Below are 18314 nucleotides of genomic sequence, written 5' to 3' on the forward strand. Positions count from 1 at the left end.
GTGGCTCACACCTGTAATCCTGGCACTTTGGGAGGCCAAGGCAGGCAGATCACAAGGTCAGTAGTTCGAGACCAGCCTGGCCAACATGGCAAAACCCCATCTCTACTAAAAATACAAAAAAAATTAGTCGGGAGTGGTTGTAGGCACCTGTAATTCTATCCGCTTAGGAGGCTGAGGCAGGAGAATTGCTTGAACCCAGGAGACAGAGGTTGCAGTGAGCTGAGATTACGCCACTGCACTCCAGCCTGGGAGACAGAGCAAGACTCCGTTTTAGGGGGAAAAAAATTAGCTGAGCATGGTGGCGCACACCTGTAGTCCCAGCTACTCAGGAGGTTGAGGTAGGAGGATCACTTGAGCCTAGGAGGTTGAAGCTGCAGTGAGCTATGATCATGCCACCGCATTCCAACCTGGGCAACAGGGCAAGACCCTGTCTCAGAACAAAAGACAAAACCAAAATGTTTAGACCTGTGTGCACAGTCCTGGAAAACTGCCCTTGCTTCCCTAGGCGGCCTTCCCTTTGCCCTCTTTCCTCCCTTCTAGGGTTAGTGCAGATGGATCGGAGTGGATTATGTTACAAGAAAGTGTTTTTGCCGGGCGCGGTGGCTCAAGCCTGTAATCCCAGCACTTTGGGAGGCCGAGGCGGGTGGATCACAAGGTCAAGAGATCGAGACCATCCTGGTCAACATGGTGAAACCCCGTCTCTACTAAAGCTACAACAAATTAGCTGGGCATGGTGGTGCGTGCCTGTAATCCCAGCTACTCAGGAGGCTGAGGCAGGAGAATTGCCTGAACCCAGGAGGCGGAGGTTGCGGTGAGCCGAGATCGCGCCATTGCACTCCAGCCTGGGTAACAAGAGCGAAACTCCATCTCAAAAAAAAAAAAGAAAGTGTTTTTGGCCGGGCACAGTCGCTCTCGCCCATAATCTCAGCACTTTGGGAGGCTGAGGCGGGCAGATCACAAGGTCAGGAGTTCCAGACCAGCCCGGCCAATGTAGTGAAACCCTGTCTCTACTAAAACTACAAAAATTAGCTGGATGTAGTGGCATGCGCCTGTAGTCCGAGCTACTCAGGAGGCTGAGGCGGGAGAATTGCTTGAACCCGGAAGATAGAGATGGCAGTGAGCCAAGACTGTGCCATTGCACTCCAGCCTGGGTGACAAGAGCAAAACTCTGTCTCAAAAAATACAGAAGCAGGTCTCACTATGTTGCCCAGGCTAGCCTCAAACTCCTGGGCTTCAGGGATCAAACCACCTCAGTAGCTGGGATTGTAGGCGTGAGCCAGTACACCTAGCTAAGAAAGCATTTTAGAACACTTAGGTCTTTTTATTATTTTGAGACAGAGTCTCACTCTGTCACCCAGATTGTAGTACAACCGTCACCTCCCAGGTTCAGGCGATTCTCCTGCCTCAGCCTCCCGACTAGCTGGAATTATAAGCATAAGCCACCACACCCAGCTAATGCTTGTATTTTTAGTAGAGATGAGGTTTCTCCATGTTGGCCAGGTTGGCCTCCAACTCCTGACCTCCCAACCACCTTGACTTCCCAAAGTGCTGGAAATACAGGCATGAGCTACCACACCCAGCCCTAGATCACTTAAGTCTTTAACAAAATCCCATTTCTTCTCATTTCTTATTCCTTTCCCAGCCCTAGCAAAAACAAACAAAAATAATATACCTGATGGTATTGTTAGTGCTGGAAAGAAGCAGAGTGTGGGCAGAATGTACTTGGAAACAGTATTTCTCCTCAGCCCCAATTGGTTTGTTTTCTTTTCAGGCGTGCAGTTTGCAGAAGCTGTTTGCTGTGGAAGAGGAGTTTGAAGATGAGGTAGGGAAGTGTTGGTGATCAGAGGTGGTCTTAAGATGTAAACATTCGGTAGCCTGCACCAGCCTTCTTTTAGCTAACAGGTATATGTTTTTGTCTGTGAGAGGCTGAGAAGTGGTGAGAAATGTAAACAGCCTACTTCACTGTCTTAGAAACAAAAAACCAGAGAGATGAGTTGCCTAATTGTCATACCTTGAAATTATAAGGGCTGTTTCCTGGCAGCTGTGTCATCTAGCTGATTTAATTCACCTCTGTGATAACATACTTGTGGTGGGAACCACGTAAGAGACAGCATAGTTACCGGATGGCAGGAGGCCAGGGGTCAGCAATTGGCTATGTGAATCAGGCCACGTCACTTTATTCTTTGGTCTTCCATTTTCTCTTTTACAGTATGAGGGACGTTCTTCGGCCTTAGATGTTCTTCCCTTCCCTCTGTCTAATCACAAGATGTGGGGTGAGACTAGATCCAAAGCTCGAACGTTAGAATTACCCTTGTCTAGGCCCTACTACACGCCAATTAAATCAGAATTTCTGGGAATGGCCCAGCCAGGGATATTTCTTTTTTTCTTTCTTCAGCTTTTATTTGAAGTTCAGGGGTACATGTGCAGGTTTGTTACATAGATAAACATGTGCCACGGTCATCTGCTGCACAGATCATCCCATCACCCAGGTATTAAGCTCAGCATGCATTAGGTATTCTTCCTGATGCTTTCCACTCCCCTGCCCCTGACAGCCCCCAGTGTGTGAACTTCTTTGTTTTTTTGGAGACAGGGTCTCTGTCTGTCACTGAGGCTGGAGTGCAGTGGCACAATCACAGCTCAACCTCCCAGGCGTAAGTCTCCCAGGCGTAAGTCATCCTCCTACCTCAGCCTCCTCAGTAGCTTGGACCATAGGTGTGTGCCACCGAAGTCTCACTCTGTCGCCCAGGCTGGAGTGCAGTGGCACAATCTTGGCTCACTGCGACCTCTGCCTCCCAGCTTCAGGCAATTCTACTGCCTCAACCTCCCGAGTAGCTGGGATTACAGGCGTGTGCTACCACGCCCAGCTGATTTTTTTTGTATTTTTAGTAGAGACCAGGTTTCACCATGTTGGTCAGGCTGGTCTTGAACTCCTGACCTTGTGATCCACCCGCCTTGGCCTCCCTAAGTGCTGAGATTACAGGCATGAGCCACCACGCCCGGCCAATTTTTAATTTTTTTGTAGAGACAGAGTCTTACTTAGTTGCCCAGGCTGGTCTCGAACACCTGGGCTCAAGTGATCCTTCTGCCTTGGCCTCCCAAAGTGCTGGGATTACAGGTGTGAGCCAGCGGCTCTGTCCTGATTTTTGTTTTTACAAATAATTTACAACTGCCAGTTTTGTCAAGGAGTTGTTTCCTTGTCTTTGTCTTTCAGCATTGGAGATGTGTGATTACAAGCTGAAAAAGTGACCCTCTTGGGTCTTACCAGGTGATGGTGGGACTGCTAGGCAAGTAACAGAATTAGAGTAAAAGACTCTGACAGTTGAAGTTTCTATTCCCTGAAAATGGCAGATCAGTCCCTTCCCCCTTCCTAAGGCAGATGACATCATGTCTGAGAGTGAGCTCTTTGGGAGAAAAGAGATCCATCAACCTCCAGAGTCATCAGGATTTTATTACTGCTAGAGTTCTGGTCATTATTATTATTGTTGAGTCCTATGGTGGTCCTGCCTGAGTATGGGACTCACTCAATAATACACAAAGCAGGAAAAAGCCTTTCTCTAGCCCAGACAATCCAGTGCGGCAGCAGAGGGTGGGGATGGTGGGGACCCTCCTGTCAGTTAAATCAGCAGTTCTGACTCAAAACCACCCTCAGAACAGGTCTGTTGCACTTGAAGTTGTCAGTCTCACCTTGCTTCCCAACTGGAATTCATACTTAATTTAACTTGCCTGAAAAGCTATATTTAACTTCTGCCTTTTTTGCTGGCTCCAAGGCCTCTCTGGCTTACTGAAGGGTAGCTCTCTCTGTCGGTGTGGGGGTGTGTGTGTGTGTGAGAGAGAGAGAAAGTGAGAGAGAGAAAGAAAGAGAGAGCACAGGAGTGTCTACTGGGGATGAGGAGTGAGCTAAGGACAGGCAGCATGACCAGCTGGATAGATCCCTGTTTAGATAACAGGCCAGGGACCAGAAAGTGGTCCCTTGAGATCGTTGTTTGTGTGACCTAGAGTGATTTGTTTGACTTCTTGGTGCTCTGGAACATTTGCTTCTCCTGCTGTCCTCTAACTGCCCCTCTCTTCACCCATGAAGGCTAAAAAAAGAGAAGCTACCTGAAGACCTAGCCTTAGATTTGAGTGTTTTTGATAGAACCTTGTGGTAGGCCCATGGATGAGGTCAGAGGTGGTAAGAGAGAGACCTTTCATGCCTTTTTTTGAGATGGAGTTTTGCTCTTGTTGCCCAGGCTGGAGTGCAATGGCATAATCTCGGCTCACTGCAACCTCCACCTGCTGAGTTAAAGCGATTCTCCTGCCTCAGCCTCCGAAGTAGCTGGGGCTGCAGGCATGCGCCACCACGTCCAGCTAATTTTGTATTTTTAGTAGAGGTGGGGTTTCTCCATGTTGGTCAGGCTGGTTTTGAACTGGTGACTTCAGGTGATCCACCTGCCTTGGCCTCCCTAAGTGCTGGGATTACAGGTGTGAGCCACAGCACCTGACCTTTTTTTTTTTTTGAGACTGAGTCTTACTCTGTCACCCAGGCTGGAGTGCAGTGGCATGATCTAGGCTCACTGCAACCTCTGCCTTTCAGGTTTAAGTGATTCTCCTGCCTCAACCTCCCAAGTAGCTGGAATTATAGGCACGCGCCCCCATGCCTGGCTAATTTTTGTATTTTTAGTAGAGACAAGGTTTCGCCATGTTGGCCAGGCTGGTCTCAAACTCCTGACCTCAAGTGATCCTCCTACCTTGGCCTCCCAAAGTGCTGGGATTACAGGCATGAGCCACCATGCCCAGCCCTCATGCTTGGTTTCTTGTTTGCAAACATCTACACATAAACATACATACCATGTGCCTAAACAGTCAAAGCAGAGGGGTTCTTGTTTTTCTAGATGCCAAGACTTGCATCTCTGCTTCCTTATAGGATTTCTTGTCTGCTGTGGAGGATGCAGAGAACCGGTTTGCTGGCTCGCTGCCTGTGAATACTGGGCACCTGAGACCTATCTCTTCTAGGCTACAGGAGACTGTGCAGGCACAGTCCTCCAGGCCGCTGCCGTTACACCCCACTGCTCCTTCAGAGGCTTTGGGCCTGCCAACCCCAGAACTCTGCCTCCCTCCCTCCGGCATGCCCAGTGCTGACAGCCGTCCGTCATGTGCAGGAACAGCTCACCTAAGGCCCGTCTCTACTTCCAGCAGCTGGATTGGCAATCAGAGAAGAGTGACAGAAGTGCCCAGAGAGCCAGCAAGACCCCAGTCCTCAGCCCCACACCCCCTACTCACCTTTGGGAGCCAACGGCAGCAAGTTGGTGGCTTTGAGGGGCCTGAACAAGATGAATTTGATAAGGTCCTGGCAAGCATGGAGTTGGAAGAGCCTGGCATGGAGCTGGAACGTGGAGTCAGCAGTGAGGCCACACCAATCCTGCCTACCCAGCAGCGGGAAGGTTCAGTATTGGCTAAAAAGGCCCGGGTAGTTGATCTGAGTGGATCTTGCCAAAAGGGGCCAGGGCCTGCCACCCACAAAGCGGGTACCACGTCAGCTCAGGATGAGCCTCTAGATCCTGTCATCAACTGTAGGACTCCAAGGCCCCCCTTGAGACCTGGTGCTGTGAGTCACCTTCCTGCCCCAACTGCCTTGACAGTTCCCATTCAGCAACCCCACTGGGAAGTCTGCCCACGAGGCCCCCCTGTTCAAGCACTCCAGCCTCTCCAAGCTGCTAGAGGGACCATTCAGAGCAGCCCTCAAAATCGTTTCCCTCGTCAGCCATTTCAGTCTCCACGTTCCTGGTTAAGTGGCAAAGCTCAGGTACCCAGACCTCGAACTCCCAACTCAAGCTTTTCTACTCCCTCAAGAACTAGCTCTGGATTATTTCCTAGGGTATCCTTACAACCCCGAGCTCCAGTGTCTTCCATTGAGTCTCCTGTTGGCACCCCAAAAGGTCCCCATTTCTCCCTGGGTCCACAGGGAGCTCTGCAGACACCCGTAGTCACCAACCACCTGGTGCAGCTGGTCACTGCTGCCAGCCGGACACCCCCGCAGCCCACCCACCTCTCCACCCGAGCCAAAACTCGCCGTTTCCCTGGCCCAGCTGGGATCCTGCCTCACCAGGTGAGTGAGCTGTCTTTCCAGGATTTGGGGGGACAAGGAAGAGAAGCAGAGTTCCAGCACTGTCCAGCCCTAGAATATCTTTCCTCCTACAGGGAGGGAAGGAAAGAACGAAGTGCAGAGAGGCTTTTCAGAGCTATAGAAGAAATAGAAGGCAAGAATTGAATGCTAGAAAATCCACTGTGGGCTGGGTGTGATGGCTCACACCTTTGGGAGGCCGAGGCGAGTGGATCACCTGAGGTCAAGAGTTCGAGACCAGCCTGACCAACATGGAAACATGGAGAAACCCCATCTCTACTAAAAACACAAAATTAGCTGGGTGTGGCAGCACATGCCTATAATCCCAACTACTCAGGAGGCTGAGGCAGGAGAATTGCTTAAACCCTGGAGGCTGAGGTTGCAGTGATTGAACCACTGCGCTCCAGCTTGGGCAACAAGGGCAAAACTCCATCTCAAAAAAAAAAAATCCACTGTTAAAGAAGTACTTAAGGCTCTGAGGACTTCATAACTTTCTTTTTTCTTTTCCTTTTTCTTTTCTTTTTTTTTTTTTTTTTTTTTTTTTTTTTCTTTTCTTTTTTTTCTTGTTTTGTGGGCAGTGATGTGATCTCAGCTCACTGCAACCTCCGCTTCCCAGGTTCAAGCAATTACCCTGCCTCAGCCTCCCAAGTAGCTGAGACTACAGGCCCACGCCACCACACCTGGGTAATTTTTGTAGAGACAGAGTTTCACCATATTGGCCAGGCTGGTCCAACTCCTGACCTCAAGTGATCCACCCACCTCAGCCTCCGAAAGTGCTGGGATTACAGGCGTGAGCCACCGCACCCGACCCTCTTTTCCTTTTTTTTTTTTTTTTCCTTTTTTTTTTTTTTTTTTTTTTTTTTTTTTTTTTTTTTTTTTTTTTTTTTTTTTTTTTTTTTTTGAGTGGCACGATCTTGGCTCACTGCAACCTCTACCTCCCAGGTTCAAGCAATCCTCTTGCCTCAGTCTCCCCAGTAGCTGGAAGTATAGGCATGCACTACCATGCCTGGCTAACTTTTTGTATTTTAAGTAGAGACAGGGTTTCACCATGTTGGCCAGGCTGGTCTCAAACTCCTGACCTTGTGATCTGCCTGGCTTGGTCTCCCAAAGTGCTGGGATTACAGGTGTGAGCCACTACGCACAGCTCTTTTACTTTTTTTTAAGAATTAAAGACTGGCTATGTTGCTCAGGCTGGTCTTGAACTCCTGGGCTCAAGCAATTCTCCCGCCTCAGCCTCCCATATAGCTCCCATACAGAGGTGTGCACCACCTTGCCCAGCTAGGACTTCATACTTTTCGTATGTTGGTTGAGTGCCTACTGTTCGCTAACACTACGGCAGGAAGTCATTCATACGCGTTTGCTAAGGACTTGTTATGTGTTGGACAGTTTGCCTGGAACTGAGAATACAGAGATTAAAAGATAAATTGTTCCTGTCCTAAGGAGCTTACCGTGAAATGGAGGAAACAGATGCAAACAAACATGCACAAAGCGCACAGTGTGAATGGGGGCCATTCCCTGGGTGCTGGGAAGACACTGGCTCTGCCTTAGGCTTGCTGAGTGGGCTTTGAATGGATGAGTAGGAGGTTAACAGGTGTGTGGCAGAGCGGGAGTTGTGCTATGTGGATGTTCCTGCAGTGGGAAGGCAGGGAAGAGCATGTGTAAAGGCATAGAGGCAGAAAAGCAAGGTGCTCTCAGATTCACAGAATGGTTCATTGTGGCAGGTGTGGGGAAGCTGGGGCTGAAAAGGAGACAGCCCTGCTGAGATTTGGATTACACTAGTCTTGGATCAGATCCCAGATCTTGGACTCTGAGGATCTGGACTGGTTGTAATAGGTGTGCCCTCTTCCTCCCATTTTAAGGGTGTTTGAAACAATTTCTGCCTATTACTTGACCTTCCCTAGCATGTTAGCAGATATCCAAAGAGGCTGTCTGTGTTCCTCCTGGGATGGATCTCCCTGGAGGGAAGGGTTAGGACTTGGGGAAAGTTACCCCTTTGCTCATCACTCATCACAGGCCTATTTTTTTTTTTTTTTTTTTTTTTTTTTTTTTTTTTGAGACAGTCTTGCTCTGTTGCCTAGGCTGGAGTGCAGTGGCACAATCTCAGTTTACTGCAGCATCTGCCTCCCAGGTTCAAGTGATTCTCCTGCCTCAGCCTCCCGAGTACCTGGGATTATAGGCCCAATCCACCACGTCTGGCTAATTTTTGTATTTTTGGTAGAAACAGGGTTTCTCCATGTTGGCCAGGTTGGTCTCGAACTCCTGAGCTAAGGTGATCACCTTCCTCAGCCTCCCAAAGTGCTGGGATTACAGGTGTGAGCCACCGCGCCTGGCCAGGCCTCTCTGTGCCACTGCCCCCTTCAGGGAGCCCCGGCTTTTGCACCTGGGCCAGCTCCAGCTTCCTCACATTTCCAAACCAATCCCCAAAGTATCTTTTTTGAGCTGCCAAAGAGGCTCCTGAGACTTTTGTTAGGAGAGATGTAATATGTGTTAATTGTCCCTGATCATTTCCTGAACTCATTATGTAATCCAGACAAGAAGCTGTACTTGTAAATAACAGCTGCTGAGCTTGCTCTCACCTTCCCCTTCTCTCCTCTCTTAGCAGAGTGGAAGAAATCTGGAGGACATCATGGTTTCCACACCCCAGACTCCGACCCATGGTGCTCTGGCTAAATTCCAGACAGAGGTAACTTATTATTCGCAAATGTTAACTTTCTGGGCGTGATTTGAGAGTGAGGGACGTCCCTCCATGTTTCAGGAGTTGAGAATCAAGAGTTGATACTGCTAGGCCTGTTTGCTGGTGTCACACACCAGAGGACATTTGAGGCAGGTAGTTGGGGGAGGCAGCAATTTTACTGGCACTAAGCGAGGCCTGTCCTGGTGCCAGGCAGGTATTATCTGATGCGATGAGTCCAGCCTTCTTTCCCATCTAAGAAATAAAGGCCCAGCTAGCTCCATCTTCCCCCAGGGAAGGAGCCTGTGATAAGTATTATGAGATTGTGTCTCAGGAGCCCTTATTATCAGGTTTCTGAGATCTAAGCTGGGAAGGATCTGCCTTCTCTTGCCTCTGCTGGGTTCCCTTTGGTGGGTGAGACCCAGCCTCCCTCCTCCTTGGGGTTCTGGTTGACCTGCTGTGCCCTCAAACCCAGTTTTGCTTTTAATTCTCTCCAGTGTTTTTTCTCTTTGCTGTAGCTCCCCAGATCCGCCTGTCCATTTCAGATCCAAAGCAGCAAATACTCTGAATCCAAAGCATGTATTAATGTAAGAAGGTTAATTGTTAAAGCTAGAAGCATCCCAAATTAAATATGACTGGTTTCCAAATGACTAAGACTCTGGAAGCCTGTAAATTTATGTGGTGGATTCCTACCCCTAAGACTTTTTGAGTCTGTTGCAAAAAATAAGCATGGATAGACTTTTGCTTCAATGCAGTTAAAGCTAGGAGCTGATTTTACCTTATTTATTTTTTTGAGACGGAGTCTTGCTCTGTCATCCAGGCTGGAGTGTAGTGGGTGATCCCAGGTCATTGGAACCTCCACCTCCTAAGTTTAAGCGATTCTCCTGTCTCAGCCTCCCGAGTAGCTGGGATTACAGGCACACGACGCCACACCCAGCTAATTTTTGTATTTTTAGTAGGAACAGGGTTTTGCCATGTTGGCCAGGCTGGTCTCATACTCCTGACCTCAGGTGATCCACCCGCCTTGGCCTTCCAAAGTGCTGGGTTACAGGCATGAGCCACCGTGCCTGGCCGAGGAGCTGATTTTATTTAAAAAAATTTTTCTACCTAGTCCTGCAGACAGGACCTGATTTTAAAAAGAAAAAATAGTACCTGCTGAATGAAAGCTGTGATATGCAACAAGATTTTCACGTTTCAATTGCCAAAGGAATCAGAAAAAAAGGAAAAGAAAAAAAAAGATTTCACGTTGCCATTTTCTGATCTAGGAGATAAATGAGAGGAGAGACTGTGGCCATTGTACTACAGTTTTTCCAAGGACATTTACCCTTCCTCTGTCATCCTTCCACCCAGTCTCAATCAAGAGTCTGTAGCAAGGTAGACGTATTCATACAAGCTCCCCCTCTGCTCTGTGGTACCAGATTGTTGCAAGTTCCCAGGCATCCGTGGAGGAGGATTTTGGGCGAGGGCCCTGGCTGACCATGAAATCTGCGCTAGGCCTGGATGAGAGAGACCCTAGCTGCTTCCTCTGTACCTACAGCATCGTCATGGTGCTGCGGAAGGTAAGGATTCTGGGTACTGAGACCCAAAGGGAAGACCATTGTTCTCCCTCTCTCTGACCCACTGCCCTTTTCCACCTTAGGAAGGGGCTGTTTGCTCCCTCATACCCCGGGCCTATACGAGCAGCAGCACGAAGCCCCTTTGATTGTATCTTCCAGTCACCTACCTTTTCACTGTCATCCATAGGATTGGGCCTAGGTGGAAAGAGAGACTGGGTGCCTCTGCACTTCCAGGCCCTGGGTGGGGTGGGGTGAGCATACTGCAACCCTCAAAGCTCCCCAGTGGTCAAGGGTTGTGTGCAGAGACATGCCAGTACATGTGCCAACATATCCCTCCCTGTGGCTTGCTATGATGGAACACTGTGTAAACACATATAAACAAAAAGCTCTAGATGCAGTGGCTTACACCTGTAATTGCACTTTGGAAGCCTGAGGTGGAAGGATCATTCAAGGTCAGGAATTCAAGACCAGCCTGGACAACAAAGTGAGACCCTGTCTCTACAAAAAAAAAATATAAATAACTGAATGTGGTGGCATATGCCTTACAGTCCCAGCTACTAGGGAAGCTGAGGCAGGAGGATCACTTGATCTAAGGTGGAGGCTACCGTGAACCATGATGGCACCACCGCACTCCAGCCTGGGCAATAGAACGAGACCTTGTCTCATTTAAAAAAACCCAAACAGGCCAGGTGCCGTGGCTCATGCCTGTAATCCCAGCATTTTGGGAGGCTGAGGCGGGTAGCTCACTTGAGGTCAGGAGTTCAAGACCAGCCTGGCCAACATGGTGAAACCCCGTTTCTACTACTGAAAATACAAAAATTAGCTGGGCTTGGTAGCGCACCCCAGTAATTCCAGCTACTCTGGAGGCTGAGGCTTGAGAATCGCTTGAACCTGGGAGGTGGAGGTTTCAGTGAGCTGAGATCATGCCACTGTACTCCAGCCTGGGCAACAGAGTGACACTCCGTCTCAAAAATAAAAAGTAGGCTGGGCACAGTGGCTCACGCCTGTAATCCCAGCACTTTGGGAGGTTGAGGTGGGTGGATCATGAGGTCAGGAGTTCGAGACCAGCCTGGCCAACATGGTGAAACCCTGTCTCCACTAAAAATACAAAAATTAACCGGGGATGGTGGTGGCTGCCTGTAATCCCAGCTACTCAGGAGGCTGAGGTGGGAGAATCACTTGAAACCAGAAGGCGGAGGCTGCAGTGAGCTGAGATCGCACTATTGCACTCTAGCATGGCTAAAGAGCGGGACTCCATCTCAAAAATCAAATAAAATAAAAGTAAGTAAAATAAATAAAAATTTTAAAACCCAAACAAAAAAGAAAGGAAGCAGGGGAGAGAAATGAAGGACCTGCCAACTCTAGGTCTGCCAGAGGGAGATGGGATACCCTTTGTCCTCCACAAGGAAGATTATCACTATAACTATACTCTGCCCCCTTCTACCTCCAGTTGCCCTGGCACACTTGGAGACCTGGGAAGTCACAGGTGGGCCATGGAAGGCTCAGCATATGCCTCTCCTTATAAACAGGCAGCCCTGAAGCAGCTTCCTAGAAACAAGGTCCCCAACATGGCGGTGATGATCAAGTCCCTGACTCGGAGCACAATGGACGCCAGTGTGGTTTTCAAGGACCCCACGGGTAAGGAATTAGATCCTCGGGTATCTGATGAGTGGGCTCCATTGAGGCCAGGAGATGAGGAGGAAGCACGCTCTCCATTTGCAGACAGGAAAACTGAGGCAGTAAGCAGCCCACTTCCCAGCCAGGCCCCAAACTAGTCCCTGTGCTGCCCTTGACCCTGAGACTAATGGGCCGTGTGGTATTTGCAGGAGAGATGCAGGGGACAGTGCACAGGTTGCTGCTGGAGATGCGCCAAAATGAGCTGAAGCCTGGCTCAGTGCTGCTGCTGAAGCAGGTATGGGAAGCAGCTCTCCACACCACTGTCCCCTGGAGAGACTCCCCCCCGCCACCGCCCCCTGCCCCTGCCATGTTTATCTCTTTATATATCTGGCTGCCTTCCTCTACAACACCAGGCATGGGGCAGCTGAACCATTGCTAGGCCTTGGCTTGAGGAGCTGAGGGAAGGCTTGTGGCCCTTGAGCTGGCCCCCATCCTTCAGGGTGGATGGGGATGGAGGATTGTGTTGAGGGGAGAGTGTGGCAAATGGTTCTCCTCTGGCACCAAGGTTAGGCAGAGGACACCAAGTGAAAGGCAGGTGGCCATCTGGCACCTCTGAATGCTCCATTAGGACACTGACCTTCCCCTTCCTTGACTTCAGATTGGAGTGTTTTCTCCTTCACTTCGAAATCACTACCTCAACGTGACACCCAACAACCTGGTCCATATTTACAGCCCGGATTCTGGGGATGGGAGCTCCCCCAAGGTAAGAGGAGCAGGATGGAACAGGGGACTGCTAAGGCCCTCCTTCTGCCTGGATCTTCTGATTTCTTCCTTTCTTCCACCCTGGGAGCAGAGGTCTGAAAGGGGACAGGTGCTCTGAGGTGAAAAAGTATCTTTGGGGACAGGACCATCTTCTCCTATCCCTCATCCAGCCGCCTGCCAGATGGCTCAGTAACAGTACCTAGAGGAGCAGCTGGCTTTTTGGTGATCCCTGAGCGTCTGATGGCAGGCTTGAACATCTGAGAGGATAGGAGTCACTTGAGAACTAACCAAGTGGAGGGCCTACCAGGGGGTGGTGGCAGTAAATGACCAAGGGTCAGATCAGCTACAGGTGGCAATGCAAAGAACAGTGAGCTACAAATGGCCTGTCAGGTGAGCCAGCACGTGCTCTGTATCTTTCCTCCTGGCCTCTTCCTCTGCTAAATTAGGGAGAAGCTGCACAGAACACTGGTGGGGACATCCTCTTTAGGAACTGAGACAATCTTCGGGCATTTTTGGGAGGTGAGCGTGGGCTTCCAGGCAGATCTACTCCGTGGTGAGAGTGCAGAGCCTGGGCTTGATATGCTCTGCCCCCACCACCTTCCTGGTATCCTGGCGTGGGGTCAGGAGACCTGGGGCTTGTGTACTGAAAACATGTACTCTGACGTTGGGCAAGTCCTGCCGCCTCCCTTGCTGTTGCTTCATCTGTAGTATGTTTGATTTGATGACCTCTAATCATCTTAGACAGAGGTTTTTGTCTAAGCCCCAACTTTCTACTTCCATTTTCCTCATCTTTCCCCTTAGCCCCTCCACCCCACTTCCAAAAAATACCCTTTCTTTTACCTCTTTTTTTTTTTTTTTTAGACAGAGTTTTGCTCTGTCGCCCAGGCTGGAGTTCGGTGGCGTGACCTTGGCTTCCTGCAACCTCTGCCTCCCAGATTCAAACGATTCTCCCACCTCAGCCTCCTGAACAGCTAGTACTATAGGCATGTGCCACCATGCCCAGCTAATTTTTTTGTTTGTTTTTTGAGACAGAGTCTCGCTCTGTTGCCAGGCTGGGGTGCAGTGGCACGATCTCGGCTCACTGCAACCTCTGCCTCCCGGATTCATGTGATTCTCCTGCCTCAGCCTCCTGAGTAGCTGAGATTACAGGCGCCCAACACCATGCCCGGATAATTTTTTTTATTTTTAGTAGAGACAGGGTTTCACCATGTTCGCCAGGCTGGTCTCAATCTCCTGACCTCGTGATTCACCTGCCTTGGCCTCCCAAAGTGTTGGGATTACAGGCGTGAGCCATTGTGCCCAGCCTACCTTTCTTTGAAATAAACCGAAATAGCACAGAATAATCAAAAGATAGATTCCACCCTTCCCACTCCTATTTCCTAAGGCTAACCCTAGTTAACCATTTAATTACCAGTTTTTATTTATTTGTTTATTTTTTTGAGATGGAGTCTCACTCTGTCACCCAGGCTGGAGCTCAGTGGCATGTTCTCGGCTCACTGCAACCTCTACCTCCTGGGTTCAAGCAATTCTCCTGCCTCAGCCTCCCAAATAGCTGGGATTACAGATGCCTGCCACCACACCTACCTAGTTTTTGTATTTTTGTAGAGATGGGATTTCACCATGTTGGCCAGGCTGGTCTCAAACTGCTGACCTCAAGTGATCTTCCTGCCTTGGCCTCACAAAGTACTGGGATTATAGGTATGAGCCACTGTGCCTGGACTTAATTTCCAGTTTTAATTACCTGCCCATATATTAGCTACATATTCCTTTGGGGATTGTTAACAGCTAATTTTAAATCCCAGGCTAACTCCTCCATGTATTTCTGAATGGCCTTTTCACTCTCTGCTCTAGTTATATAGAATCCCTAAAACATTAGATACCAACAGAACTAGGAAAGAAAATCAGCCAAAAAGGTTTGTTTTTTGTTTTGTTTTATTAAATTATCTGCTGCTTTAGGTGTTTGGTGTTTTGGTTCCCTCCCTTCAGCATGGGCCTGGGTGACTGGCCCCTGCCATACTCCTCCATCATGTTTCTTTCCTGAGCCCCAACCTGTTCCTTTGTTGTCTAGGTCGAGATGGTACCATCTGAAGGGATTTCAGGGGCATAGGCACTGGTAACCAGATCCTCTGTCCCCAGGATTCAGGCAGCTTCCAGCATGATGTGGCTGCAAAGCCTGAGGAAGGCTTCAGAACAACAGCTCAAAACCTAGAGGCAGGGGCGTCCCCTGAGGAAAAACTCCCAGAAGCAGGTAAGGCAGTCAGCCCATCTGGGAGCAAGAGAGGTTCTCCTATTGCCTGTTGAATAGCTGAACCAGAATTTTCCTGGCTGCATCTTTTTCCTCTTTCCGTGAATCTTTGGATCTTTTATACTCTTACAGAAACCAGATACAGTGTCTTGTTTGGCAAGGCTGCAGACCACAAACTTGTTAACAGTGTGATGGGGGCGGGCCTTATGAAACAACAGGTTTCCCCCATTTCCAGGTTTTGTGCATCAACCACAAGGAGGAAACATCACTATCCTCTGTCCATCTGCTGTCTTTGTACCACACTCTGAGTCCTCTGTGGGCTGATGACTGGACCACAGAGGCAGATTTCCCATCCTGACTAAGCTGAGAGGAGTGCTGAGGAGTTAAACATCTACGTGGTTTGTGGGAGAACCAGGCTACAAACCAGAGAGGCCCAATGCAGACCCCTTGTGGTCAGGCCAGCTGCTTCCTCAGGAGGCAGCATTACCCAGGTGAAACTAACACCATTCAGGATCTAGTCCTTAGCTTTTTTAATTTTAATTTTAATTTTTGAGACAGGGTCTCATTCTGTTGCCCAGGCTGGTGTGCAGTGTCATGAACGTGGCTCACTGCAGCCTCGGCCTCCCAGGCAGGCTCAAGCAGTCCTCCCACCTCAGCCTCCCAAGTAGCTGGGACTACAGGCATGTGCCACCATGCCCAGCAACTTTTAAATTTTTTGTAGAGATGGAGTCTTGCCATGTTGCCCAGGCTAGTCTCGAACTCCTAGGGCTCAAGCGATCCTTCTGTCTCTGCCTCCCAAAGTACTGGGATGGCAGGCATGACCTACCATGCTCAGCCTGACCTTTAGCTTTTCAATTCCAAATATTCAATCCTGTCTGGCTCCAAAGTTCATGGGATTATGGATAGGTGTTCTCACACTAAACCTAATTCACAGTGTACCCAATGGATAAACCATAAAGGCCATTCTATCTTGTGAAAAAACATACGTCCCTTATACTGGAATCTTGCATTGCCTGGAAGCCTGCACTCTTTCTTTGTGAGACAAGTCGAGGCATCACCAGATTGCTGGTAGTCACAGAGAGTTGAATATAGAATATTAGGGTTGGCGTCACATCTTCAGTATAGGGACAGACCTGTGAGCAGGTAGCTGCTAATGGTGGCTGGATAGTGCTGGAGACAAATACTGATTTTTTTTTTTTTTTTTTGAGATGGAGTCTTGCTCTGTCACCCAGGCTGGAGTGCAATGGCACGATCTCGGCTTACTGCAACCTCTGCCTCCCAGTTTCAAGCAATTCTCCTGCCTCAGCCTCCTGAGTTGCTGGGATTACAGGCGCCTGCCACCACACCTGGCTAATTTTTGTATTTTTAGTAGAGCCGGGGTTTCACCATGTTGGCCAGGCTGGTCTCGATCTCCTGACCTCGTGATCTGCCCACCTCAGCCTCCCAAAGTGCTGGGATTACAGGCGTAAGCCACTGTGTCCTGCCCAAATACTGATTGATTCTTACCCTGATTCCTAGTTTCCTAGGCCCATGCCAATTGCCATTCCCCTTCATTTCATATCATGTTTCTCTAGACAGTCACAGTATAGCCAATGCAGGGCAACCTTTTTGTTATAAGCAAATTCCAGTCCTACCTCCCTGGGTACAGTGCCAGTCACCATAATGAAATTGTGAATGCTCCCCAAACTAACTTCTGTCTTTCCTTCCAGCAGTGATATTTACTGAGTGCTCTTGCCAGATGCAGAGCTAGGCTCTTGGTTGTAGCTTACAGACCGTCTGACTGACTCCCAGGGTTTCCTGATCCCATCCAGTAGGCAGTAGTTTTCTAGTTGGCAGCAGTGGCTCTGGTGTCAGATGGAGCCTGAGTGTGCTCACCTTGGGCAAGGTGTTTTACCTCTTGAAACCCTGTTCTCTCAGGTAAAGTGGGTGATAACAGAGCCACCCGCAGATGCCCTGCCTGTGGATGGTGATTGAGGCACAGAGCAAGCACTCAGTCACTGTTCGCTGCTGTTAGTAAATAATGTTGCTAGGGATTATCGAGGTCAGCTGTGTCCAAGTTCTCAGACGAAGAACTGTAGTTTTACACAGGCACTTTGAGGAAGGGGTGACGTTTTCCAATGTCAGATGAGATGCCAACTAAGGAACTATGTAACTCTAAACACATCTCATGGCTTTTCCCAGCCCTCTTTCTCCCTCAGCCAATGAGAGTGTAGCACTAGGTGACCTCTGAAGCCTTCCTGTTTGGCAGTATGACTGGATGGAAGGAGAGGAACCAGTGAGGCCCAGGGGATTACACCCCTGCCTTTTGTCATGTATGGGGACAAGGGGAGCAGAGGGAAGGTGGAAGTCAGGCCACCCTCAGGCTCAATGGCATGGGTACCATTGCCTGGAGGAGCCGCCTGCCCAGCTATACAACCAGGCCCAGGCCCTCCTGAAGGGCAGAAATTTTGGACCTGAGTCACACGGAACCCTGATGTTGTCACTAAGGCTACCCATCATTACCCTCTCTGTAGATGACCTTGATGGACTCCTGAGTGAGCTCCCCGAGGACTTCTTCTGTGAGACCAGTGGTTGAGACTGCCCCAACGAAGGACACCCACCGTGAGCAGGCAGCTCTGGGTGTGTCACATCCACGGGGGAGAAGGCAGCCAGCACGACTGGAGAGTGGACACAGCAGGGGGCTCCTGTGGTTGCTCCTACCCTGGGAGTTTTCCCTACGATTCTCATGTTCTATGCTGCCCTCACCTTGGGCCTTCCTTTGCCATTGGCACCAGAACCCAGCCCGAGACTGGCTCTCCAGCCAACAGGAAAGACATGTCACCCTCGCCTTGGGTGTCCCTCTCCTGCCTCAGTTTAACTTTAGAGAATATTGGGCCTGGTTTTCTTGTCCCTTCACGCCCTAGTCCCTGGACAGCTGAGGAGCTAAAAGGAGTCATACCACAGCAATGACAACCTCCCCCTCCGCACAGGGGAGAAGCACGCTCAGGCTTCCTCCGCTTTGTCTCTTCAGACCTGTGGTTGCTCTGCTCATCTGTGCCCAAGGTTCCCAGGTGCAGGACAGAGGTGTGGCCTGTTGTACCTTGTGAAATAAAGCAGCCCCTGCTGCCCCTACCTCCTTTTCCTTTCCAGCCCTGCTGCTTCCTGCCTAACTGTCCTGCCAGTGCTGTGTGGCCAGAGCAGGGCTCAGGCAACTCTTTCTCTCTCTTTTTTTTTAATTTTTTATATACTTTTAGACAGTTTTGTATTTATAGAATTATTGCAGAGAGGCCGGGCGCGGTGGCTCAAGCCTGTAATCCCAGCACTTTGGGAGGCCGAGGCGGGTGGATCACAAGGTCAAGAGATCAAGACCATCCTGGTCAACAT

At 49.6% G+C, this 18314-nt stretch overlaps 1 protein-coding gene across 1 annotated transcript; it reads left to right on the plus strand.

The window, feature by feature from the left end:
- The first annotated feature begins 1588 nt into the window (after positions 1–1588).
- On the plus strand, positions 1589–18072 carry HROB (homologous recombination factor with OB-fold). Its single transcript, XM_017516173.2, has 9 exons — positions 1589–1822; positions 4904–6085; positions 8700–8783; positions 10190–10330; positions 11857–11965; positions 12154–12239; positions 12603–12707; positions 14843–14954; positions 17465–18072. The coding sequence occupies exons 1-9, from the start codon at positions 1676–1678 to the stop codon at positions 17524–17526; spliced, it is 2028 nt and encodes a 675-aa protein (XP_017371662.1). The 5' UTR covers positions 1589–1675; the 3' UTR covers positions 17527–18072.
- Positions 18073–18314: the final 242 nt, after the last annotated feature.

Source organism: Cebus imitator, unplaced genomic scaffold, assembly GCF_001604975.1.
Source record: "Cebus imitator isolate Cc_AM_T3 unplaced genomic scaffold, Cebus_imitator-1.0 Scaffold573, whole genome shotgun sequence".
Taxonomy (NCBI): Eukaryota; Metazoa; Chordata; class Mammalia; order Primates; family Cebidae; genus Cebus; species Cebus imitator.

Excerpts from the sequence above, each read along its gene's own strand:
- HROB (XM_017516173.2), top strand. The coding sequence starts at position 1,676 with ATGGTATTGTTAGTGCTGGAAAGAAGCAGAGTGTGGGCAGAATGTACT. Across the intron at positions 1,823-4,903 it reads AAGAGGAGTTTGAAGATGAG|GATTTCTTGTCTGCTGTGGA; the intron begins GTAGGGAAGTGT and ends GCTTCCTTATAG. Across the intron at positions 12,708-14,842 it reads GGGATGGGAGCTCCCCCAAG|GATTCAGGCAGCTTCCAGCA; the intron begins GTAAGAGGAGCA and ends CTCTGTCCCCAG.